Source organism: Manis pentadactyla, chromosome 19, assembly GCF_030020395.1.
Source record: "Manis pentadactyla isolate mManPen7 chromosome 19, mManPen7.hap1, whole genome shotgun sequence".
Lineage (NCBI taxonomy): Eukaryota > Metazoa > Chordata > Mammalia > Pholidota > Manidae > Manis > Manis pentadactyla.
The window spans coordinates 3824461-3850402 of NC_080037.1; the positions used below are offsets into that span (position 1 = coordinate 3824461).

Sequence of the window (25942 nt, forward strand, 5' to 3'; positions counted from 1 at the left end):
AAGTGAGTTAACGTACAGAAATTGCCTGATGCTGTTCAGGATGCATATAAGTGTTGGGCCTGTTCCTTTGAACCCCTGTGCCGCTCCTCTGTGGACCCAGTCTGTGCTTCAGCCTCAGTCGCGCTTCTTAGAACATGGAGATTGGGGTTTATCTGTGTGTGCGACAGTCGGCCTGGGTAGCTGACGCTCCCTAGGGGGGATGAGTCGGGGCTCACGGCTTCCTCAGGTGTGGGAGCGACTTTCTCTCCAGAGGAAGATGTCCACGAAGCTAGCAGAATCTCAAGAGAAACTCCAGGTGGGCACTTTTCCAGTGGGATATTTATGTGTATGAGTAGTTCCACAGTGAAAACACTAATTCAATAAGATATGTGCACCTCCATGTTCCCCGTAGCATTGTTTACAGCAGCCAGGATAGGGGAGCAACCTACGTGTCCATTGACAAAGGCATAAAAAAGATGCAGTGAGTGTACATGACAGAATCCTATTCAGTCACAAAAAGGGAGGAAAGCTTGACCTTCATGACAACCCGGAGGGACCTGAGGGGTTCAAGCTTAGTAAAATAAGTCCAACAGAGAAAGACAAATACCTTATGATCTCACATACATGTGAAATCTGAAAAACAAGCAAGCAACCAACCCCGAAATTGGTCTCATACAGAGAAAAGATTGGTGGTTGCCAGAGGCAGGGGCTGGGCATGGGAGAAACAGGGTAAGGGGGTCAAAAGGTACAAACTTCTAGTTATAAAACAAACCGAGTCCTGGGGCTGTGATGGGAAGCATGGCGACTATAATTCGTAATCCTGTGTTGCATTTTGATCGTTGCTAGAAGAGTAGATCTTAGAAGCTCCCATCACAAGAAAAGAAAACGTGTGACTATGTTTGGCGATGGTTGTTAACTGGTATCTTGGTCGTCGTTTTGCAATATGTACACATACCAAATCATGTTTTACACTGAAACTGGTATAATGCTCGATGCCAATCATATCCTGATGAGAATAAAAGCACAGTTCCACAGTGACACGTCCAGTGTTCCCTGCTCCCCTCCAGAACTGAAGGGAGCGTCTCCTCCCCGTGCCCTAGTCCTAACACTACAGTTAGTGCTCACTGGTATCTTCCAAAGGCTTCGGGCAGCCCCCTGCATGTGGCAGGTACTCGGGAAGTCCTAAATGAGCAGCAGGTCGCTGCGGAGCCGAGGCTGTGGTACAGGGTGGGCTGCCCTCTTGTGTGCCTAGCCTCTGCTTTGCTGCTGCTGACCCTGAGCTTCCAGCTCCTCTCTTCTGGAGACTGTCCCACGCCGGGCTCCTGAGGGGGCAGGCGGCACCTTCTGTTTCATCTTGAGTAGAGACTGACAATAAGGGAAATTGGCTCAACGTACCTGGAAAAATGGTAGCAAAGGACGACCCCCCGAGCCCATTCTGTGCCACATGTGGCCACCACACCCTCTCCCTGGGGGTAGGTGTGGTGTTGGCAGGCCTGCATGCACCTGCCTTCCTCGGCCTCTGTGGCCATGCCCAGCTGTCCTGACTCTTCTTCCCTGAGCGCCGATAAACTCTGTGCTGCAGAGGCAGGCAGGACAAGGACCCTGTGGGCACAAGGCTGCAAGAGACAGACAGCACAGGGCACAAGAGCAGCCTCTGCCTCCTGCAGTGTCATTGCGGAGCGTGACCCCTGACGGCAGGGACCACGTTTTCTTGGGCTCTGAACCCCCGGCACTGGCATAGCGCCTGTGCCTCAATGAATGCTCGTCGTGTTGGGTGAGTGCGTTTCTCCTGACCTGCAGGCTCAGCCCTGCCCCATTTCTGGGAGCAATGTGGGGTTGAGGCCGGGGATTCTGAAGCAGCCTCGACACCTCCTCACTTCACCCCCAAATGGGGGTTTGGCATTGATTTACCTTCCCTCCCTGGCTGGCGCAGGCTGCATTCACACAGGCCAGGGCCTTGTCGGCCGTGCCCCTGCGGCCCTGCCTGCTGACCAGATGCAGTCTGAGGTGGATGCGAGGTCGGGCACCAGAGAATTACGTCAGTGAGTGTTTCCATCCTAGAGCAGGCCTTCCCTCCTCCCTGCCCTCTGCCTGCCTTTATTCCACAGCTCAGTGCCATGTAAGCACCGTGGGTTCACAGGCATGCAGTGGGCTGGAAGGAGGGGAGGGGACAGGAGACGGATGCCACCTCTGTGGCCCCCGGCTTCCCATCACCTACACTCTCCTTGTCCTCACAGGCTCTCCCGGCCACTCCAGCTCCACGTCCATGAGCCCGTCGGCAGCCCTGTCCACGGGGAAGCCTACGGACAGCCGCCCCGGCTACACGGACAGCCCAGTGAGCGCCCCGCGGACTCTGAGTGCGGTGGGGACACCCCTCAGTACCCTGGGCTCCACGTACCGAGTCATCACTCCTGCCGTGGGCCCACCCTCGGGAGCGCTGGCGGCCCCCCCAGGAATCAACTTGGTCGCCCCGCCCAGCTCTCAGGTGGGTGCCCCGTCCTCTCCCAGGACTCTCCAGCCATCGGAACAGTCTCCCAGGCTGCACCTGGGGCTGAGCCAGCTCATAGCAGGTGCTTGCTGGGTGCCTGCTGCAGGGTGTGGGCTGTCTCTGCAGTCTTCCCTCCTACAGAGCCTTCCTGCAGGGTGTCCTCAGGCAGGGATGCCCCAGAGAAGGGACGACACCTCGTGGTCCAAGAGACTGTGGCCAAAAACCTCTGTGGCTGTAATGGTTTAGTCCTGGCAGGGATCTCATGTCTGAGGGCTGGTTTCTGTCCATGGAGCACACACCCTTTGTTTTCAAGTCCATAAAGAGTGTGTGTCAAGTCAGTGAAGTGCTTGGTGCTGTGCTGCACGCTCCAGGGAACACTGATATGATCAGAACATGGGCTTTGCTCTCCAGGGGCTTAAAGTTGAGAAGGGGAAATAGACAGGTATGGCATGTAGGCAAATCTAGAACAGGGTCGACTGTGTCGTATATATGGTGTCTCTGAGGTAGAGGCGAAGCCTGGGAAAACTCAGGAAGAAAACCTCACTGTAATCCTAGTGCCTTTCGGCACAGAAGAGGAGAGGAAGCGTGTGCGTGGTGAACACTGCATTGCTACTCCAGGGACTTTACAGGATGGCCAGCTGCCTTTTACTTCCTCCCAGCAATGTCACACACGGAGCCTCCACCTTCCCTCTTGTAGTGATCAGCTATTGCTGTAATGATGCTGTGTAACAAACAACCCCAAATTGTCATGGCTTACAAAAACACACACACATTTAAGTGTTGGCTAGGATGGCTGTGCTTCAGATGGTGGCTGAGCTGGGCAAGGTTGTTACAGGCTGGGTGCAAGTCTACTCCTCGTGTCCCAGACTAAAGGAGTGGCAGCTGCTTGGGGCATGCTTTTCACAGGGCATCTGATAAGGCGTGCAACAGTCTAAACCAGATCGGGAAAGTACAGTGAAGCCTCTGCTCACATCATGCCCACTGATATCCCATTGGCACAAGAAAACCAGATGGCCAACCCTGACATTGCTGGGGTGGGGAAATAGGCAGTGCCTGTTCTAGTGGGAGGGATGCAAAGACACGGTGCAGGGGATATGGAGCGTTAGAACGAGGAACAGTAATCCCCACCACCTACCACACTCTCCTCTGTTGCCGTACGGGTGTCTCAGTACTGGGCACGGCCCCCTCCTGCCCCAACCACCAGCATACCTAGAGGCAGAATTCGTAGGTCCTGAAGCCTCCTTTGAATTTACCATTTTGGAGAAGAGGCACGACTCCCATCGTGTCCATATTTCTGGCTACTACGGAGAACTTCAGAGAACATCCCTAGAGACCCTCCCGAGATGACTCATGTGCTCAGGGTCTGGAAGCAAAGCCGTGTGGGGTCATGGAATTTCAGAGTCAGTAGGGACTTCAGCAAGTATCCGTCCAGGACTAGAGGAGCAGGGGAGGCTGTAGAGAGCATGCCATGCAGGGCTTATGGGCTCTAGGAGCCAAGGGAAGTCATACGGAATGAGGGTGCTTACAGGCCAGTAGGGTTACGGGGCTCTTGGGGGCTGCTGCTTCCCTTGGAGCCATTCAAATTCAAACACTTTCAGCACCTCACAGGCCAAGCAAAGTACTTCTGTAGGTCACGTTCGGCCTGCCCTTTAGCACAAGTTTGTAACATGCTGGTTCTCACCTGTAGGACCTTTTTCCAAGTATACATTTCTCCCCTAGCCCATAGTTTGGCCCCCATGCAGGTTGTAAAAGCCCCCAGTTCTACTTGCTCCACCCCTGCCCAGCTGAGAACCAAGCATTCCGTCCAAGACCTGTGCCCCACAAATGCAGTAGCTTGGCCCAGTAGGCCGGTTGGTGTGCGCAGCCTCACCCAGCCAGTCAGCAGAGCTGGGCTGAGACCCTGGGTCTCCTGACCACCCCCTGTGCTCAAAGCCTGCACTCATCTGCTACTGTGGTGCCTGCTGACATAATCAGGGCCCGTGGGATCTCCCCAGGGCTGCCCAGGACTAAAAGATGAATAATCAGTGTCCTAAGGAGCCTTGTGGGGGACGAGGCACATCAAGCAGATAAACCACAATTCTGTGCTTTACATGCTGTCACAGGTTAGGCAGGACCGAAGGGAACGCAGAGAGGCGACCTGTTCAGTCACGTGTTCCAGGAGGGTGTGTGAGCACTCAGAGGAGCAGGGGCCAGACGGCGGTGGGCAGGGACAGGTGTGTACACCACTGCCACCCACCCAAATCAGCAAAGCGGTGGTGCCCCGCCATTTGGAACGTGGGGAAGAGGTTTGCCCACCCATTGCTTTCAGGTGAACCAATTCTAGAAAGGCAGGCCAAAGCCAGTAGTTTAGGGAGAAAAAAGATATGTTGAAGTTCTGGGATGAAAGTAAAATTTTGCAAGGGCATTCACATTCACTCAAATACCTATTGATGAGGACCTACTATGTACCTGGCAGTTTCTGACACTTGTCCTAGGTTCTGGGCATAAGCACTGGAAATGGTGGGTGAAGTCTTTACTTGGATGGTAATTACAGTGTAGCAGGCAAAACGGACAAAACCATACGAATGAACAAGATAGTTTCAAAGGCAATCACTCTACCTCTGAAGAAATAAAAGGAGGTGAGGTGCTAGACAGTGCCAGGGCTCCTGGGTGGGAGCAGGCGGTGCACCGTCCCTCCAAGCCTTTCAGCAGCCATCCTCCAATCTGGGCCAAACCGGCCAGTCATTCAGCCTCGTAGCTGTGTGAGTGGCAGGGCCGCTGTCCCTGGACCGCATGTCTGCACAGAGGGATTGAGGTTGAAAGGTCAGCTGAAAGCTTTGGTCCTGGCCAGCTGGGCTGCATGCAGAGGCCACGCCAAGCCTGGCCGTGGGAGCTATATTAAGCTTGCCAAGCGCCAGGGAAGCTCAGCAGCCCAGACACAGAGCAGCCTGTTGGCTTGGGCTCTGGAACACCTCGTAGCAGCATTTCACCCAGTTAACCAGATGCCACGGGACGTCTAGTGCCCTTGGTGCGAGCCGCGGGGAGATGGGCTCTGCCCAACCTGGACGGGCTATTCCTATGCATCCTGCCTGACTATTCTTAGGCGTTGCCCAGGATCATGTCTGGGGGGTGCTGGTATGGGAAACATGCTCCTTCAGTGACCTGGTCTAGGGTAAGTACAGTTGGGGGGTGAGGGGGGAGAGTGGTGCTCTGGCGTGAGGGCAGCGGGGCTCCTGTCCCAGGTGCAGTCATTCCAGTGTTTGGGCTTCCCTTTTGGCTCCTGTTGGAATTCCAGTCTTGGGGAATAAAAAGAACTGAACTGGTACATGGAGCACGTGCAACCTTTCCCAGACCGCTTTAACTATGTCCAGCTCAGTTCCTTTGTATATTCTGGGGTAACAAATTTTGTCCCAATTGCCTTATGAGGTTTTTACAAATATCAAAGGAGACATGGGCATGAAAAAGCACTTATTCAGTGTTTGCAATGCTTTCTGGCGGTAGGTGATATTATTATTATTAATTATTATACCTAGATGCTAGATGACACACCTAGGTGAAATATATTACACACCTACACGATCAGGTATATGATTCAGCTATGCTGCGCCGCTGAAAGATTCTAGAAAAGTTCATTTCAATAAGCATTCATTGAACTAGGCACAGGAGATAAAAAGAAATGTGTAAGACTCAGTTCTTGCTCTGGGGAATATCTAAGCAGAATGGGCAATTTCCAAAAACAGCAAATACATAATTGGGAAGGTATTTGTCATTCAAACAAAATGATGTAGGTGACATTTTCCTGTGCACATGTGTGTTTGTGTGTATGTGTGTGCGTGCGTGTGAGCATGTGTGTATCTGTGTGTGCATGTGTGTTGTAAAGCTGCACGCTGTAAGAATGGTGACCGCTGCTGGACTCCGCCGCAGGCCCTAATGCCTTTGGTTCCCCACCTCTCTCTCCCTCCTGAACACTGCTGCCGACTGGGCTCTGTCCCTGATAATTCCTGCCCAGGTCGTGACGGGTAACCGAGTTATTATCCTGTTAGGTGTTTGCACTTTTATAGAGACTACTTAGATTATAAAAGTTGCAAATGTTACAGCTAGAACATACTTTAAAGATCATCTTGATTAATAATTAAAAAAAATTAATCCATAAAGTCTTTACTTTGAGCGAAAGTGTGTTTGGGAGCCTAATATACTGGTCGATGACAACAGGTCTGGTTGAAGTAGGGGCGAGAGATGTAAGGCTTTATTCAAGCCCCCCACTGCCCTGCCCCCGACACTCTCAGAGTCTGAAAACCACTGGGCTGGTCTGTGGACGAGGAGAGGGAGTCTCACTGAAGTAACCCAGACAGACCCCTCGGCGGGGAGGTGTCAGGCCCAGACAGGAGGCCAGCGCTCTTCTCCTGCCCGTGGAGGGCCAGGCGCCTTACTCCTCATGGCCAAGACCCTCATGGGGTGAAGGGAGTGCCAGTCTAAGGAGCCCGCCCCTGGGAAGGAGGCCTGGCCGACCACGCACGGAGCTGCCTTCAGTGGAATGATTGGGGTTGAGAGCTCAGAAATGTGGGACCTGATGTTCCGTGGTGGCTCAAGGGCCCCCAGGGCGCATCCCGTCCAGGCTGAGAGTCCATGGGTGGAAGGCAGGCCAGCGAGCGTGTTTCTGTGTGTTCTCAGGGAGCAGCTAGCCGCCCAAGAGCCCCCGCCTGACGTGCTCACTTCAGCAGAGATGCTTCTAATGCAGCCAGACAGCCAGGGCCGGGGGCCTCGGGGGCCAGGCAGCTCCCAGGGCTGCCTGAGGTGGCATCTGCCCTTGCCTGGAGCCCACAGGAGCCCAAGGCAGCCGAGGCCCACCTGGCCTGCTCCCTCCCACTGTCTTCCAGCCTCAGGAAGAGGAGAGAGATGAAGGGGGCTGCGGGCTCAGACCTGGGAGAGGCCCCCAGGCAGCAGCTCCTGCAGGGGCTCCTCACCAGGTTGGTGGGGCAGGAAGCTGCTTGGGCAGGGGTGGTCTGGGGTCTCCTGCTCCCCCAAGACAGACAGGGTGGCCCAGGTGGAAAGAGGACCTGGGGTCCCAGAGCCAGGTGCCACCTCCCACCTGTTAGCTGTGGGGTTGCAGAGCTGGGTGCCACCTGCCACCTGTTAGCCGCAGGGTCCCGGAGCGGGGTGCCAGCTCCCACCTGTTAGCTGTGGGGTCCTGAAGCCGGGTGCCACCTCCCACCTGTTAGCTGTGGGGTCCCGGAGCCGGGTGCCGCCTCCCACCCGTTAGCCACGGGAAGTACTCACCTGGCGGCGGGGCGGGGGCAGCAGCCTGGGTGTCTCTCCTCCAGGCCCCCTCCAGCTGCCGTCCCATCACCCTCGTGGAGGGCAGCATCCCTCCTCATCTCCTCTTGGAGGAAAGGCCTCCCCACAGGCAGTGGGGCCTCAGCTCTGCCCAGGCCTCGTCTCCTGTCTGTCCCCCTGATGGACTGAGGGACACAGACCCCAGGGCTCCCCTCCGGCCTTTTCTCTCATAGCCTTTTGCTCATTACCAGCCTCTCCTAATTGTACCCACATTTGAAGGCTGTCAAGTCCCAGCCCAAATGCTGCCTCCTCCAGGAAGTCTTCCCTAATCTCAGTTGCTTGTGTCTTTCCTTCCTAAACTATCCCACCCGATTTTTAATCCCATTAAGGGCTGGTTCCCTGAGGCGGTGCCTGTACTCTTCCCTTTTTGTGCCCCATGCTATTTCTGAATGAACAAATGAATAAACCACTTTAGGCTCAGTTTCCTCATCTGAGCCCTAGGAAGCCCTCCTAGGGTTGTTACAAGGTTTGGAAGGGCATTTAGCACAGAGCAAGCTCTGGATGGTGATGCCCGCAGTAGCTGGCCGGCTGCCTTTCCATGATTAGCGCAGGGGTGGCCATGGGGCTGGACCTGCAGGGGATGCACGTGCAGGGGCCGGGAGGGAGGGGGCCTCGTGGGCCAGGGATGGTGGCCTCCAGACTCCCCTCACCCTTCTTGTCCGTCTGAGGATATGGGGACAGTGCCGCAGTCAGCTGGAGGCCTCCTGCCCCGGGGCCGTGCTGCGTTTCATGGGTGGATCAGAGAGCTAGCGTCTGTTTCCTTGAGGCACTCAGGAGAAGTTCTTGGATGGGGTTCCCACTGACAGAAACTCCCTTAACCTGTTTCATAAATATCAATAAAAGATGTGCATCTAAATATGTCACATATCTTGAAGTGATAATGACCTAGTATTATGGCAACATCAAATAATTTTCTGACACCCTCCACCAAGAAATGCAATCTCTTCCCCTCTTGGTGAATTTGGCCTCATTTACTGTGAATTCTCAGCACACAGCAGAGTATGTAGCACTCAAAACTTAAAAGAAACACAACTATTGTTTGAATTAACCACATTTTATTGGAATGATAATAGTTCCAATTTATGGAGTTCCTACTGTGTGCCAGGCACTGCGATGGGATTTTACTGCATTATCTCATCCCATCCTCCCAGTGACTCACAAATTAGGTGTTACTATGCTCTTTTGACAGACAAGGGAAGTGAAGCTCAAAGAAGGAAAGTAGCTTCTTTGACGTCTTGCAGCCAAGGGCGGACGAGGAGTCCGTCCAGCTCTGTGTGATTCCCGAGGGACTCTTCTTCACTCTGCCAGTGATCGTTAGTTTTGGCTGCACATCAGCATTTCCTGGTAAACTTTGCGAAATGCTAGTGCCCGTGGCCCTCAGACCCACGGAATTAGAATTCCTGTGGCCATAGCCCCAGCATCAGTGTTTTTCAAAGCTTCCAGTTGTATATCCAGGGTTGAGAACCACTGTATTACCCCAACGCGGCACCAAATGTTAGATGCAAGCTCTAGAGGCCTTGTCTCAGCCTTGTATGAAAAGGAGGGGGTGGAGAGAATCCTCTCATCACACACGCGCTTTCATCCCTCAATACAAAATAAGTCGTAAAATTTCCTGGTGACTTTGATTTCAAAGCCAGGAGCTGAAGGCCGAGGCTTTTCTTTTTTGCAGCCCTCACAGCATTTAACACAGAGCCTCTGCCCCACCTCTTGGGCTCAAGAAATATTTGCTCAGTGAATTGAAAAGCTAGTAAATTTAGAATTTAAATTTAAAAACTCAGGCTCTGTTGTATTTTATGTTTTATTGATCAGCCTTTCTGTCCCAAAGGTCTTGAGCAGAGAAAAAAAAAAAAATCTTACCTTTTTTTTGGTTTGCGAATCACGGTCACTTGGGTTAGGCAGTATGATTCAGAATTCACATAGATGATCAGCAGTCAGTGGACCGTCTCGTCAACTCCCAGGTACGCACTAGGTGCCTCTACTGGACACTTAAACACATGCAGACTCTACACCACCTTTGTTCGAATTTCCTTATAAGTGTTCTTGATCCCTGTGCATGTTGTGACTCCTCAGTGAGACTGTGCACTTTTGGGGAATGAGAGGCAGATCTCGATTTTATAGCTCCCTTCACAGTCCCTAGAATGTTGACTTGTACCCATGGACGCTCCAAAATGCTGCTGATTGGAAGACTGGCTCATACTTATTTACCTTTCCTTTGATGAATATGAAACACTTAGCAGCAGCTTCCAGCGACCTTCCCTAGAGCAGTGGGTGACACGGGGGTGGCGGTGGCGGGGAGCTGCCGTTACCTGGTGACGAGGGCTGAGGAGGGGATGCACGCACGGCGCACACCGCCGGCCCCCACCGCACGCTGGGACCGCAGCGCGCAGGGAAGGCGAAGTGGGCAGGCTCTGGCTCTACGCAGTTTCCCGGGAAGGTGACTTGTTCCGACAGTCAAGTTCAAAAACATAATCTGGGGCTTCCAACCCACTTTATGGTGCAAGAATTTGGGCATTTGGTTTAGCATCTCTGGTGGGCTCATTGAGGTGATCGTTACACCTATTTCCTTTTCCACTTCACCCTGAACTCGTTTTAAGGCGAGGTGTTCTTATTTATCTTGCACTGCAGGGCTGGCCATGCTGCCTCCATGGGGAGTACTTGGTGAATGTCTGTTGATTGGCTAAATGAATGGTTTTGCATGTTTTTGCTTGGTACCCTTGTAGTCTGAGTCTTCTGCCTGAGGCACTGCTCAATAGGCAGTCAGCAGTTAATAGCAAATGTAAAGCACACAGCTGACTTGTCTCCTGTGTGTCCTAAGTGTGTCCAGTGTGGACTTCCAGCTCAGAGAGAACACATGAGCAAAATGAGAAAAAGCAGAGCGCTCTGATGGAGACGTGTCATGATTTTCAGTTTAGGTTTTGGGGTCTAGAAATGAATTTCTCTGTGCCACTTTTTTTTTCCCTCTGAAATTCATATGCCCCTGGGTAGTTTCAGATACTCTGTACTTGGAAACTGCTTGAAATACCGTTTGCTTTTCCTCGAACACGCCCTTGCTCCTGCCGGGCTCAGGGATTGGTTTACCCCTGTTCTGTGCTTCTTTGTATTTTTTTCTCTTGCAGCTAAATGTGGTCAACAGCGTCAGCATTTCAGAGGACATCAAGCCCTTACCAGGGCTTCCTGGGATTGGAAACATGAACTACCCATCCGCCAGTCCTGGATCGCTGGTTAAGCACATCTGTGCCATCTGTGGGGACCGATCCTCAGGTACGTGCAGAAGCCGATGCCCTTCCTAAGTGCCCCATGCAACAGGGTTCCCAGGGAAGGTGGCTGCTCTGCTGCCCTGCCGGCTACTTTGTGCCCAGTGAAAGAGAAAGGCCCTTTGGGATGTCCAGCTTGGGGCCCACCTCTGTCACTGGGTGCACAGACTGCATTCTTGGTGAATTTAAAGTACGATTTCATTTTTTAGGACATTTTTGCAAAGCCCTCCTGGAGTTACTGTGTTGTGTGTACATCTGACATAGATACATGGTTGTAATCAACAAGTATCTCAAGCTGAAGTCTCTTTAATTTTTAAAAAATTATTTTTTGTAACTCTAAAAATAATGTCCCCTGTTAGGAAATGTGAAGAACGAGAAAAGTGCAAAAGAAAACTACACATCGTATCTATAATGTCCCCAACAGATAATTCAGTGCATTCCTTTCTACAACAGTCTAGGTTTTTAACATGTCTTCCTGGATGGAAATCAATGTTTTCACCGATCTCATCTTCTCTGACCTTCTGCCCCGTTTATCTGCATTCTCATTTTCCCACTTCCTTCTCTTCCTTCCCATCATTCCCGCCCCCACACCCCATCCCTTCAGTTTTGATGACATTTGAATCTCTCATTTGATGAGTGAGAAGATGGGGACAGTTCTTTTCTGCAGCTGTGCACAATGGCCAACTACATAGTTCCTCGTCTTCTCACTGTCACCAAAGTGCCACAAAATGTCACCCCATTGAAATTCCCCAGTGCCTGAACCTGACTTAGCTACGTGACTGATGCTGGCTTGCTCTCAAAAAGTGTTGCCGAATTATGCAGACTTAGCCATTGCCATAGCAACAGAATGCCAGCCGTACCCCCATGGAGCATTTTCTCTGCCTGTGGTTTAGTTGAAAGTCTGGAAGATTCACTCATGAGCTGAAGAGCCAGGGGAATGACAGATTAGTCCCATGTTTCTCAAAGACAAATACTCCAGAGCTGAGAGCATTAGGCTCCTTGGCCCAAGACAAAATCCTGTATTTATTATTGCCGTGAGTTCAGTAAATTAGTATAGTTGGCTGATTAGGCCCCAACTGACTTTTCATCTGGCAACGACCTCCAGCCACTAGTTCATCTTAGGGTGGCTTCTTCTGAAATATAAGCCCCTGGGAGGCAGATATTTACATTTGCTAATTCTCAGGGACTTCAGATTCACTTTACTATCAACCTAAATACAACTGAACTGGAAAATCATGTCAGCTCTATAGCTAAACACCACATATTAACACTCAAGAGTCAGACACATATATATGTTTTGAATGATCTATTTCCTTATCTATTCTCAAGTCCCATAACGCCAACCAATTAATCATAGGTGCCTGGCATTTAGTATTGAAAAGACTTCTACTTAGAGTGAATATTGTGATTCTTTTTTCAATTAAGGTACATACAATAAACTGCTCAATCTTAGTGTACACCTCAATGAATTTTGACATGTGTATACACTCATGTAAGCATCACCCCCATCAAGATATCAAACATTCCCACTAATTTTTTTCCCCTTCACCTATTTTACCCATCCCCTCCACCACCCACTCCCTTATGGCAACCAGCAGTCTGTTCTCTGTGGCTGTGAGTCTGTTTTGCTTATTTGTTTGTTCATTTGTTTTGTTTTTAGATTCCACGTATCAGTGAAATCATATGCTATTTATCTGTCTGACTAATTTCACTTAGCATACTACCCTCTAGGTCCATCCATGTTGTCACAAATGGCAAGGTTTCCTCCTTTTTTATGGCTGAGTAATATTCCACTGTATATATGCACCACATCTTCTTTACCCATTCATTCATCTGTTGATGGACACTTGGGTGTTTCCATATTTTGGCTATTGTAAATAATGCTGCAGTAAACATAGGGTGCCCATATCTCTTCAAGTCAGAGGTTTTGTTTTCTTCAGGTAAATTCCCAGAAGTGGAATTTCTGGGTCACATGGTATTGATTCTTGATGTCTGTTTGGGAATGGGTGTGGTGGCTCTCCTGACACAAACGAACCTCCATAGAGAGGGTCACTGAAAGCTGAATTTGTGTCACAGGTAATAAGGGTTATGAAATAAGTAACAGGTTACTGGATCAAGCAAAACCACTTTCTATCAGATCCTTGTCATAGCTCAAGATGGCCTGTCATATTATGCTATAAAGGTCATGTGCCAATTAATTTCCCCAGGCAATAGCAGTAAAAAAATTCCTAATTCAGGTTCTTATTCATAGTTTGGGATGAAGGATAATACTTTTAAGTGGGGTTTCCTAAGTCTTTGGGTCTCAGTTATGGGGAAATAGTGAAGGTGGGATTTTTTTCCATGCTAGATGACAGAAAACATGCATAAACATTTTTATAATTTCTTATGTACACTAGTGCCTTGAATGGAGGCAGAACATTTTGCTTAACTAAACACACGGGTTGCTTTGATAAAGTCAACATAAACACGACCTTAGGCCAGGACTTTCCTAATACTGGGGTCTAGAATTGGCAATTCCAGGGGTCGCCTCCAAGGGGAGACAGGAAGGCGGATCTACTCTGCCTGGGCGGGCTTGGCGCTCAAGCCTGCGTTCTCTGTGGGCCGTGCTCCACTCTCTGTCCCAGGGCCCAGCATGTGCCCACCTGCCCGGGGAGAGCATGGGGTAGTTGGGAAGGGAAGAGCCCCCTAACACAGAGACCGCCATGGGGTGCTCCTTCCTGTGGCCAGGCAAGCACTACGGCGTGTACAGCTGTGAAGGCTGCAAGGGCTTCTTCAAGAGGACCATCCGGAAGGACCTTGTGTACACGTGCCGGGACAACAAGGACTGCCGCATCGACAAGCGCCAGCGCAACCGCTGCCAGCACTGCCGCTACCAGAAGTGCCTGGTGGTGGGCATGAAGCGCGAAGGTGAGGCCCCCACCCCGCACCCCGGAGGGCGCTTGCTCATGGGCAGCGGCGTCCCCTGGATGTGCCCTGGGGCGTGTCGTAGCTCAGAATGTCTGCCACCTAGACTTCCTCCAACCACAGGTGCACAACTCTTCATTTATGACAGTCAGATTTATGGCAAAAAGAGAAGTGAATAGCACAGGATCATTTAATTATGACAAAGTTGGAATTAGAATCGAATTCCCTGAAGTCAAGATTATTTTCTTCAAGTTGAAGGGTATTTTTCTCGAGTGTTACAAGTCTGTGGGAGAAATCAATTGAGGGCCTCAAAAGGGGCTTAACTTAGTTTGCTTTTCCCCATCTTTTAAAATCAAGACAAATAGGAGCCGATTAACCTACCTTTAAAAATTTAATACAAGACGCATCCAACTTTAGCCGTAAATCCAGCTGATAATAAAAATACGTGTGGCAGTTTCAGTATGCGGTCAGTGAACAAAGACTAACAGAAGGACAGAAAGAAGGGCTGAGAGAGGAAGATGCTCAGGAGCATGGAGAGAAACAGGAAGGGGAAACAGCCACGCTTTTCTGAACTTTTAATCATTATTTCATATAACTGTGACAGAACCACCTCAGTCAAGCACTGTAATGCCCGCCTCACATATAGGGAATGGAGGCTTAGCAGGCTGAGTCACGTGTCTGGTGTCATGTAGGCAGGAAGCGGTAGAATCCGTTTTGGAAAAGATTTCCTGACTCCAGGGCACAGGACTTCTGCTTCTCTTGTGCTTCCCCCCCTCTGTGCCCTTCCCCTCTGTCCCCTCTATTTCTCTCTGCCTGCTTTACCCTCTTCCCCCCGACCCCCAACCCCTGAATACCACTGTGGTCTGGAGGCCTCCCCGTGTACCTCTACCTGAGACTGCGGAGTGTGGTTCGTGTCTTGGCAGTCACACCGTCCCCCGTCCTGCCCCGAGAGGTCCCCGATGCCTCTGGGGCGACAGACGAGGTGGCCAGCACGCAGGTCCCGTGCCTCTGCAGCCTCGCGGCTCATCAGCCCCTCGGAGAGTAGAGCTTTGGGGAGCAGACTGTGGGGACGAGGGCGAGACGCTGGCAGGGAAGGTGCGGGTGGAGCAGCTGTCCCGAGACCCAGCTCAGCCACCTGCGTAGAGTATAATTTTCTTGATTCTCAGGATTGAAAAAAAAATGTGTGCTAATATTGAATTGCACTTATTGCTACTGAGAATAAGATGGAAACCATCACTTTCTAGATCATGGAAACTAACCCAACAGAGACTGTTCTCTCAGTGAAGACGGTGGAAGTGGGGAGAGGGTCTGCCTGATACCCTAATGTACAGAAGGCTCTGAGGGTTGGAATGAACTCTGAAGAAACCTCAGTTTGGCAGGCTGAGATAATCCCAGCCTACACCTCTGCCTGTGCACCCTTCCCCAGCCCCAAAGTCAGCTGCTGACTCTGCAGTGTCATCTAGGTGACATTCCTCCACCCCTTCGCTTACTAAGTGCCCACATGGCTTCCTGAAGCTCTTCCCTGACGGGTCCGATCAGGTGATGTGTTCAGCCTGGCGCACTAGGGGCAGACCTAATGGGACGTGAATGTCAAGGATGATGCGCAGGATCTGACAGAGGGGTTCTTACGGGATGTCCTTGCTATTTAACTCCTCCACGCTCACAGTTGGTTAGAGCTGGCAGGTGGAGGAAGGGCATGGGAAACTGCCCAGAGAGCGAGGCTCATTAAAGGAGAGGGCAGAGGTCACTGACCCTTAACGTGCAGACTCCTCAGAGAGGTCACCGTCATAAATGGGGGCGGATGCGGACTGGGGGACCCACAGTTCTGCAGAGGGTTAAGCTTCATCTGTCAACGTCACAACGTCTCTGTTCAGTGCCCAGGGATGCCCATTTTACAGATGAGGAAAATGAGGCTTAGGTGGGTAACTAACTTCCCCACAGTTGTCCCTGGTGTAAGATAACATCTGCATGTCCTTCCGCATACCAGCTGTGCAAGAAGAAAGGCAGAGGAGCCGGGAGCGCGCCGAGAGTGAGGTGGAATGTGCCATCAGTGGCCACGAAGACATGCCTGTGGAGAGGATTCTGGAAGCGGAACTTGCTGTTGAACCGAAGACGGAATCCTACGGTGACATGAACATGGACAACTCGGTATGTGATCTTGGATCTCCATCCGCCCCCCACTTCCTGGATGGGCTGAGGCTGGGGATGGGGGGTGAATCAGAGTCCCAGAACCTGCCCCTCACGTTACCTTGTTCCTTTTTTAGACAAACGACCCTGTCACCAACATATGCCACGCAGCTGATAAGCAGCTTTTCACTCTTGTTGAATGGGCCAAGCGCATCCCCCACTTCTCTGACCTCACCCTGGAGGACCAGGTCATTCTGCTCCGGGCAGGTAAGGGTATCAGGGTTTCCTTCTTCTTGGCACAACCATGCGGGCTGCCATCTGGAAGTACTCTTGGGATCCTCAATGGGTAACCTGATGGGGCCGTCAGCCACCCAGGCTGTGAACCATTTCGGTGACAGGATAACCCTTTCAAACTTGCTCTTTTTTCTAATATTTGTAGGTTCTTGAGTTTGGGTGGCCGTCCACAAACCTCTCATTCCCGAATGAAACACCGTTTGTTAACGGAGGAGGGAGACTCTTTCTCCGTGACATTTTACCATGGCTTGGTCATCTGTGTGCACATCCCAAAGACGCTAAATCATCTTTACCTAGGCCAGTCTGAAGCTGTGTTTCATTATTGTTAGGAAATTGGGAAAACAGATCTTCCCATTTCACAGGGGAGACAAGAGAAGCCGGAGACTTTTGCTCAGGCTCACCCTAGATGGACGCCAGGGTCCCTTGCGTTTTGAGAGCGTATGTGCTGTGCGCGCTCCTGCCTCCCATTTCTGGAACACGTGCGGCGGACTCGGGCCCCGTGTTCTCTGTCCTGAGCCAGCAGGAAAAGGTGGGGAAGACGGGCTGAGACCGGGAGCCGGTCCCCTCCCTTCCTCCTTGTCAGCCGATGAACGAGCAGTGAGCGGAGGAAGGCTCCGCGCTGGGCTGCTGGGCGGCGCCAGTGGAACCAGACTAGGTCTCAGGCCCTGGGGGCAGACGGGCTGTGCTCACCTTGGCCCCCGCGCGGCTCACGTGGTGACCGTGACGCCGGCATATTTGTTGATTGATGGGTGGGGGGAAAGCATCCTATGCTCAAGCTGCCCTGCCGGCTGCACAGAGGAGTCTGGGGGTGCAGAGCTGCTGTAAGGGGGTCCCAGTCTTGTCCTTTGTCTCTTCACGAAGGAGCTGTGCTGCCTGGAAATCAGCTTCACCCTCTCTGGATTTCTGATTCTGTTTTTTTGCCTGGGAATTATCAGACCTGCTTCGGACGATTATCAGTGAAGCTGGAATGTGGCCAGTCTTCCCTCAAAGCCGCCTTCTTGCCCTCGCAGGGTGGAACGAACTGCTGATTGCCTCCTTCTCCCACCGCTCGGTTTCCGTGCAGGACGGCATCCTCCTGGCCACGGGTTTGCACGTCCACCGGAGCAGTGCCCACAGTGCTGGGGTCGGCTCCATCTTTGACAGGTGGCTTTCATCTGCTCCCAGCGCGTGTGCGCATGTGTGGACATGTGTGTGCGCATGCGTGCACGTATGCGTGTGCACCTGGGGGGTGCTGGGACGCAGGCTGGGTGGCCCAAACAGCTGCACGCGGCGGGAAGCAGAGACCATTCAGCATAAGAGGACATGAACCTGGGAAATGAGAGAGGGATTAAAAGAAAGATTGATACCGTGAGCTGGAGCCAGTCAGAGACCCAGCGCAGTTGCTGGGCAGACGGAGAGCCTGGTGTCCTTAGGGTTTCCAGAGAAAATCCTGGATCAGTGATATTACCCAGTAAGAGCAGCTGGGGAGGTTGACCTGCTTGTCCTCCAGGGCCGGGGTGGGGACAGGGGGTCAGGGTCTGACTCGAGGAGTCCAGGTCCAGCTGGACTTTGCAGCAGGATCTCTGGGGGAGGTTTGCAGCAGGAGCAGGGCCACCTCGGTCAGGCAGCGACAGCCTCAGCCTGGGATTCTGCCCCTGAAGTGATGCCCAAGGGAGGGTGAGCTCTGCGATGTGCAGAGACGCAAGAAGCGAATAGAACGCGTGACTTGGGGAGGATGGAGAACCGCTAAAGAGGAGCCCAAAGTTGAAATGGTGTCTCTGTCCCAGGCCAGGGACCCACAACCCCTTCCCAGCCCCGTCACAGATGGGCCTCCAGGCCATGTGCACATGCACCCAGGACGTCTCCACTCCTTCCCTGCCCTTCCCCGTGTTTTCCATGCAGACACGGCTTCTGTGGGCTCAGCCCTTCCCATGGTGCCTGGAGATTTCTCCCTGTCACTGAACGCTGGCCCTGCTGTGTCCTGCTAGATGTGCAACACACCTTGCTTTGCTGTTGCATTTCTGCTAATTTCCAGATCCCCTAGGTGGCCCTTCCAGACCCCTCCACTTAGAGCTCCCTGCTCCCCGCTCGGCATTGCTGTGCCCTGGGCTCACGGCGCTTACTGGCTTTGTGTTGCCTGTGCTGTTTCCATATCCATTCCTTCAATTAAACTGTAAGCTCCTTGAGATGAGGGCCTGCATCCTGTTCGTCTCTGTGTCCCTAGTACCTGGTGCATCATCTGGGAAATGGGGTGGGTACGTGATCAGTATCGGTTGTATTCATTTCATCAGCCCTTGGCCTGCTGCTCACGATGTTCCCATCACCTGCCCCTGTTTACTTGGACAGAGTCCTGACTGAGCTGGTCTCCAAAATGAAAGACATGCAGATGGACAAGTCGGAGCTGGGCTGCCTGCGGGCCATCGTGCTGTTTAACCCAGGTGACCACACAGTGAGGCCGCTTCCATGGTGGCCTCCAGGGTGCCAGTGATCTCAGGTGCTCTCGCCTGCGGAGGCAGAGGAGGTGGGAGGCGGAGTCATTCCTCAGCCCCTGCTCCTCGGGCCATCTTGAGAAGTCTTGTGGGTGTAGAGGGTACTTGCTGGGGGCAGGTGGTGCAGATGCCAATCACCTAGGGTGGTGGTGAAGGAGGTGGCAAAGGAGGGTCAGATTCTGCATGTATTTTTAGGTAAAGCTAGTGGGATTTGCTGGTGGATATATATAGGGTGTAAAAGAAAGAGAGGTGTTAAATATAATTCTCAGGGGGTTTTGTTCTGTTTTCCTGAACAATTGGAAAAATGGAATTTTCACTTAACTGAGATGGGGGTTCTAAGGGTGGGGGGATAGAAATCAGGACTTTGTCTTTAGACATTAAAATCTGAGCTGGATAATTAGACATTCACGAGTAGCTGCCTAGGAAGCAATTGTTTATGTGAGTCTGGAGTTCAGAGTCAGGGCCAGAGATGTACATCTGAGCGCTGCCCGCCTATCCCTGGCATGCACGGCTCTAAGGCAGGTGTGAGCTCACCTGGGAGGTGCACAGGGAGGTGGAGAGGAGGGCAGAGGGCTGAGCAGGGGGCCATGCCAACACGGAGCAGTGGGAAAGAAAAGGAAGAGCCAGGAAAGGGGCCTGAGGAAGGGCAGTGGGCAGCAGGCAGAGACCCAGAAGGGGTGCCCCGGAGGCCTGGGAAGACGGGCAGTCAGAGTCACATGTGTGCGTGCGCTTCCTCTCCAGAATCAGGTGGTTAGTTAGTGGCTGCGGGTCATGGGTCAATCCGTTTTTCATATCCATCTTGCCATCCAGACCACGTCTAGCCCATGGTAGGCGCGCAGTGATGTGTGGATGTATTACTTCTAGAACAGCCCGTATAACACAAGACTCTCTTCCCGAGTCAGTAGTGCTGACCCAGGTCCCCTTGGTCTTTACTGGAGCTTTGAGCATTTGCTCCTACAGTTTACTGGGAGGACTGGGCACAGACAGGGAAGCACAAAGGACTGGCTTCGTGTGTTTCACAGTGTTCCCCTTCTGACGTGTGTCTGGTGACTTTTGGGGCAGTGAGTGGGGACAGACTCTGTTTAAGGTGTCCACCTGAGGTTTGTCACCAGACACTAAACCAGGCTCCTTTCTCAGATGCCAAGGGTCTATCCAACCCCGCTGAGGTGGAGACGCTGCGAGAGAAGGTCTACGCCACCCTGGAGGCCTACACCAAGCAGAAGTATCCGGAGCAGCCAGGCAGGTGAGGGGGTGCGGAGAACGGCAGTGAAGGGCCGCCGTTTTCTCACCACTGCGCACTGTCTAGAATTTTTCAAGTGTTAGTTAATCTCCACAACAAGCGGAAAGCCACTGAAATGCTGGCACCACGAAGCCAGAGGTCTTGTCCATCTTGTTCGCCGTTCACCACTCGAGCACCGAGGCCCAGAGTGGCGCCTGACAAGTAGGATACAGCTCTAAATGCCGAACGAATGAGCAGATGACCAAACGAACGTGGGTCTCGTTACCTGTCCACCTTCTAACGAGGCAGCGGGGTTCAGAAAGGGGAAGGTCTCCGGGCTGCCGCGTGGTGGGGCTGGGGCGTGAGCCCAGGTCTGTCTGATTTCAGAGAGCTCGTGCTTTCCTGTGCGATGGCGCTTTCCGCTCTGCCCCCGAGGAAATCGTGCTGTAGGAGCCACAGGCTGTGTGGCCACGAGAGGCAGCCCCTGGGCCCCAGGATGCCCACCCCGTGGCCCCTGGCAAGGTTGTGGGTCTGGCTGTGGGCTCCTCACCTGAAGGGGAAGATGCTGGTGAGAAGGTCTCTGAGGCCATCTGCCAGGGCGGATATTCCTGAGTCTTAAGAAGATACTTTCCTCAGGTGTCCCCCCAAATCCTCTTTGCTAACTCTGGTTAAAAAGGGAGGATATAATCCTCAGGTCTCACAGAAAATGGAAAATGAAACTTGAAAAAGCTGCCTTCAAGACATTGGTTTTGTTTTTATGATTAATTTTTCATGCTCCCCATTCTCCCTAATGACTTCTAGTCCTCCGTGAGGCTGCCTTTTCTGGGTAATAAGCCGGCATCTAGCAATTGCCCAGAAGAGGCTGAGCTTTGTATTTAGCGGAGGCTGTGAATAACTCCAAGGGGAGGGTTTCGCCCTTGGGTGCAGTAAACGTGCGGGCCTTGTGTATTGGGGAGAGCAGGCTGGGGTAACGGGCCTCCCAAAGCGTGGAAGGTGCACACAGTAGAAATTCATGTCTTGCTCACCGATCAACCATAGGTGGACAGTCAGTTCAGAGAGGGGCTCTCTTCCACACCCTCAGGGGCCCAGCCTCCCTCCTTCCTGGGGCCCCACGTGTCCCAGAGTCACAGGGTCTCTTGCATCCCGGTAGTGGAAGGGGAGGTGGTGGAGGGGCCCTGGGCTGGGGCTCTGTGGGCCAGGCCTGGACAGGAAAGGTCCCTCAGCCTGTCACCGGCTCCTCTTGGCTAAGCTCAGTCGTGTGGCCCACTGGCACAGGGAGATGGGACCGTGAGAGCTGGGCGCCGAGGGAGAAGGGAGAACGGGCTGTGGCCTCCACGCCGGGCCGTCTCCTCCACTCCTGCGCAGATGAGGTGGAAAGAGCCCTACCCACCCGGGGGGAGGCCTGGCCACCGGCCTCAGCTCACCTCTGGCCCACGGCAGCTAACTGAGAACCCCACTTTGGGCCATTCCTACCAAACCTGCCAGCTCCAAGACGGTGTTAGACACGTGCTCCTTGGGAGCATACAGTGTGCAGGGCCTCAGGCCTAAGGAGGCTCACACCCATCCTCTTCCTGGAATTGGCTCCAGGTTGTACGGTTCATCTGTCTAAAAACAAACACAAAAACTCTTCCTTCCTCATTATAAAAGCAGAGCATGCTTTGGTAGGAAAATATTTAAAAAAAAATAAAGCAGGTAATGAAAGTTGTACATTCTGGGGGAATACATTTCTTTCCAGTACCATGTGTATCGGCGTATGTATCACAGCAAGGTGTGCTACAGGTATGAAGTCGTACAGATCGGCATATTAGTTTCCTCCCTTAGCCACTTAGGCACTTTACCAGATACCGAAAAGTAAAACTGATCAGTTTGCGTGATGGCACGATACCTCACAGGGTGGGAATATCCTCATGTGGTGGCTGCCCCGTCACTGACATTCAGGCTGCTTCTGCTGTCTGTCACTTGAAAATCTTTAGGACTTTCCCAGTGTCCTGGGGAGGGGGCTGCCTCCAGGCACTGGGGAGCCATGCCAAGCTTGTGGCCTGGATGACGCAGAGCCTGGGAGGTCAGGGACGGGGTGGAGGCTGCCGCCTGTGTGTCCCTTGGGTGTGTCCAGCGCAGCCTGGACGGAGGGTGACCACCCTGAGGCTGAGCACTCCATCAGGGATGCCACGTGGCCCACCCAGGTAGGTAAGCGTGCTGAGAGCCGGTTCCCCCTGGTTTGCAGGAACTGGTTGGAAGGGACCCTGGCAGGGCCAGGCCAGGGCCGTTTTCTTGGCGGTGGGCGCTGCCACCCTGTGGAGACTCTTAGAAGTACACCTCGGGGCCAGTGGCGCGGGCTGCAGCCCGAAAGCAGAGAAGGCAGGAGGGGAAGCGCTTGGGGCACTTCTCTCCCTCTAACACACACAGCAGGTGCCTTCCCAGCCTGGGGCCGCCACACCCCCGGCGAGGAGAGCAGCGTGTCTGTTTCTGTGGTCCCCATCTCAGTTCCTTAAAGAAAGCGGAATTATGGCGTGTGTAGCATTTCACATATTGTAAAACTTGGGCGTTTTGGGAGTGAACAGAATACATGTTCAGAGTGAATCTCAGCCCAACTTTGCACTTTCTAGAGAAGCCATTTCTTTTGCCTAATGTCCATGCTTCTCTTTCATGGCAGAGCCACGGCTAGAGGCTCAGCCTCCTCACTCTTTAGTAACCGCCTCTTCCTGTTTGGCGACACCATTCAGGGGCACCCAGGCCTTACAACCAAAGGGTTTTCGAAGATTTGTGTTGGTCTATGTGTAGGTCTTTAATTTTTCCACAGAGAGAAGTAACTCCTACCTTTTTAGATGGTGCCACTTTATTTTCTGACATTATCCCATTTCCTTAAAACTTCCTGTGGCATAAATATAGAATAACATGCATTTTCAAGGAGTATTACAATTACAATTTGAAACCCTCGTGTAAAATTATGCTGTGACTCCTACTGAAGGTCCAGCCTGACCAGGCGTCTCTGATTTAAGGCCATAGTGTCTGATGCAGTTTGGGTTCCTGAACTTCTTATTGGGAGTGGTGAGTGGGGTTACTTGATTTCCAGTTACCTAGAATAACATTATGTATGAAATTTACATTGGCAAAAAGATTTTTGAGGGTCGGAGAGGGGCCAGAAAGCAGGCAGGGAAATGCGGCAGATTGTGGGGCCTGGGAAGGCTGTGCTGATGTGAGGTGAGTCTTCATGCGCTGGCCTCTTCCTTGGTGAACCTTACAATCAAGGTCCTTAGTTATAGAAGAATGTGTGTGTGTATATGTGTGTGTGAGGGTGTGTGGGCACATGCATGTGTGTGAGTGCATCTGAGAGCTCAGGAGAATGTGTGAGTGTATAGGCACCGTGTGTGTGTGCATGAGGCTGTGTGTGAGGGTGTGCATGAGCATGCGTGTGCATACAGTGTGTACTGTAAGAGCAGTGGGTATGCATGTGCATGTGTGGGGCATGTGCTATGGTGAGGATGTATGCACATGTGTGAGGCATGTGTGTGTGGCCGTGGTGAGGACTGTGCATACGTGTGAGGCTGAGTGTGTATGCATGAGTGATCGTGGTGTGTGCACACACACGTGCGAGGGCACATGACAGTAGTCAGTGTGCACATACACATGAGGCTGTGTGTGACCGGGTGAGGGTGTGTGCATATGTGTGAAGCACGTGTATGCGTGTGCATACATGGGTGAGACTGTGCAGGTGAGTGACCGTGCCGAGGGCATGCGCACACACGTGAGGCTGTGTGCGTGCGAGCGCGCTCGCGTGCACCGTCTCCCACGCAGCGGGGCCTCGCGGGGCGGAGGCTGCTGTGTGCAGCTACTCCTTGCCAGCCCCAAGCACAGGCTCAGCAGCTGCGGAGCGCACGCATCCGGCGCCAAGGGGGCTCAGACGGCGCGGCCCACCGTCCAGGCGCCCCGTCGGGGTCCGCGGAAGCCGGGCGCGGAGGGTGGAAGGAGCCCGGCTGGAGGCGGCGCTGCGGGGACTGCCTGCACGTGGTCCCGGGGTGAAGATCCTCCAGTCGCAGGGCCGGCCTGCGCCCGCGAGAAGCCCAACCTGCCCTCCACCCGCTGCGGAGCGCGCGGCTCGGTCTCTCCCGCTGCCCCCGCCTCCCTCCCGGGGCCTCCCTTCCATCGCGGGGCGCTGGAGAGCAAACGAGCTGCCAGCCCCGCTGCCAACGGCCCTCGGCTTCCCGCAGGTTCGCCAAGCTGCTGCTGCGCCTCCCGGCCCTGCGCTCCATCGGCCTCAAGTGCCTGGAGCACCTGTTCTTCTTCAAGCTCATCGGGGACACGCCCATCGACACCTTCCTCATGGAGATGCTGGAGACCCCGCTGCAGATCACCTGAGCCCGCAGCCGGCCTCCGCCAGGAGGAGCCCTGGGCCGGTGCGGGTGGACCCCCGCCCCGCACACGTTCCTCCACCCCCCACCCCGACCCCTTCCTGTTCCCCAAATGTCATGCTTACAATAAAGAAACCTTTCTACACATGAGAATTTTATAGGTGGAGTTTTGTATAGACATTTAAGGTAACCTTTCTTTGCTATTTAAGGGGCCAGGGATCTTTCTGGGAGTTCTTGGGAAAACTAACCAAGCCTCTGTACATATAATTGGTTTAAATTATTTTTTCACTTGCCATGGAAAGCAAAGGAATGAATAATAAATATATATGATGCTGGCACTGCTTGGAGCATGGGGTGTGTTTTGTGCTGCAGGGGAGTTACCCCAGAGGTGGGGGCTGGTGCCCTGAAACAATGAGTCCTACAGTTAGATACCCGAGTCCAAGTGGGGCACAGCCGGCTTTGCCCCAGAGCAGCCCCTGGAGAGACTGGGGACAGACACGCAGTCAGCCTGGGCTCCTCGTTTTGTGTTTCTTCCTAAGAATAATGAGTACAGATCACCTTGTCCGGACTGGAAGAATTTCAGTGTAAGACCAAGGGAAGATGTTCTCTTGATGGGGGAAGATTCTTGGATCCTGGGAATTGGTGGGAGGTAGTAACAAAGAAATGGATTTTTCTTTCATTGAGCAGCGACAACAGCAAAAAGACCAGAGGACACCAAATTTGTTTTTCATCATTACCTAACCCTACGGAGCCTGTTCTTAAAAGGGAAAGAGAGAACGCCTCCCCCAGCTTCTAGCCGATGACCTAGTGGTCTGGGAACCCTGCTGTCTGCTGGAACAGAGAGCTCCTCGAGGGTAGGAACTGTGTCTAACTGATGACACAGCCAGCCCGTACAGCCCCTCTTCTTCAAGTCACCTTCCTGCCATCGGCAGATACACAAATCTGTGCTATGACTTACGAGGTGCCTGCTAGGGTTGTAGAGTGTACAACCTGAACAACCGCACGTGGCAGTCCAGCTTACCTTCTCTGCCACCAGAACTGACCCAGGCAGGGTCTGGCATGCAGTAGGCACACAGTAAATGTGTGTGTTGAATTGGGTTCTACATAACTGGAAATAATCCCCTAAAGTGCATTGTGGATGGCAGTTGCCTCATCCCTCATCAACAGCTTATCCTTTCAGAAAATCCCAGGTCTAACTCTCCAGTCCAAATATATCCGCCAGTGATCATACAGTTTTGGAGAAATTAAAATGATTTTATTCCTGGGAAAAGTTAAGGGAGCCCTTAGCTTTGAACATGAAACAATGGAATTAAAACCTTAAGTTTGATTTTTTCCCTTTAATCTGCATTTATTGCGGACTATGATGAAAATGATTGGTGCAGGAAGAGACTAAAATTTAATTGTGCCTCTCCCCCACTGATCTTTTCCCTCCACTAACATAACTCACTGGACATATTCAACTGCCCTGCAGGTGACATGTAGCTTGCAGATTCCCATTCGTGGTAACCAAGTGCCACCGCAGCCTTTGATCCCTGCCTCAGAGAAGC

The 25942-nt window shown here is 52.6% G+C and overlaps 1 protein-coding gene across 3 annotated transcripts in view; it reads left to right on the forward strand.

Moving 5' to 3' along the window:
• RXRG (retinoid X receptor gamma) overlaps positions 1-24711 on the forward strand; it is a 103766-nt gene extending 79055 nt beyond the window's left edge. For 2 of the 3 annotated variants that reach the window (XM_036922878.2, XM_036922877.2), the window contains 9 exons: positions 2217-2464; positions 10897-11041; positions 13762-13941; positions 15926-16086; positions 16203-16332; positions 17370-17502; positions 18685-18776; positions 19965-20066; positions 24255-24711. In XM_036922878.2, the coding sequence (XP_036778773.2) occupies positions 2246-2464; positions 10897-11041; positions 13762-13941; positions 15926-16086; positions 16203-16332; positions 17370-17502; positions 18685-18776; positions 19965-20066; positions 24255-24556 (1464 nt within the window). In that variant the 5' untranslated portion in view covers positions 2217-2245 and the 3' untranslated portion in view covers positions 24557-24711. Of the gene's footprint in view, positions 1-2216; positions 2465-10896; positions 11042-13761; positions 13942-15925; positions 16087-16202; positions 16333-17369; positions 17503-18684; positions 18777-19964; positions 20071-24254 lie in introns of all 3 variants that reach the window. The other variant, XM_036922880.2, reaches the window with a different exon arrangement.
• Positions 24712-25942: the final 1231 nt, after the last annotated feature.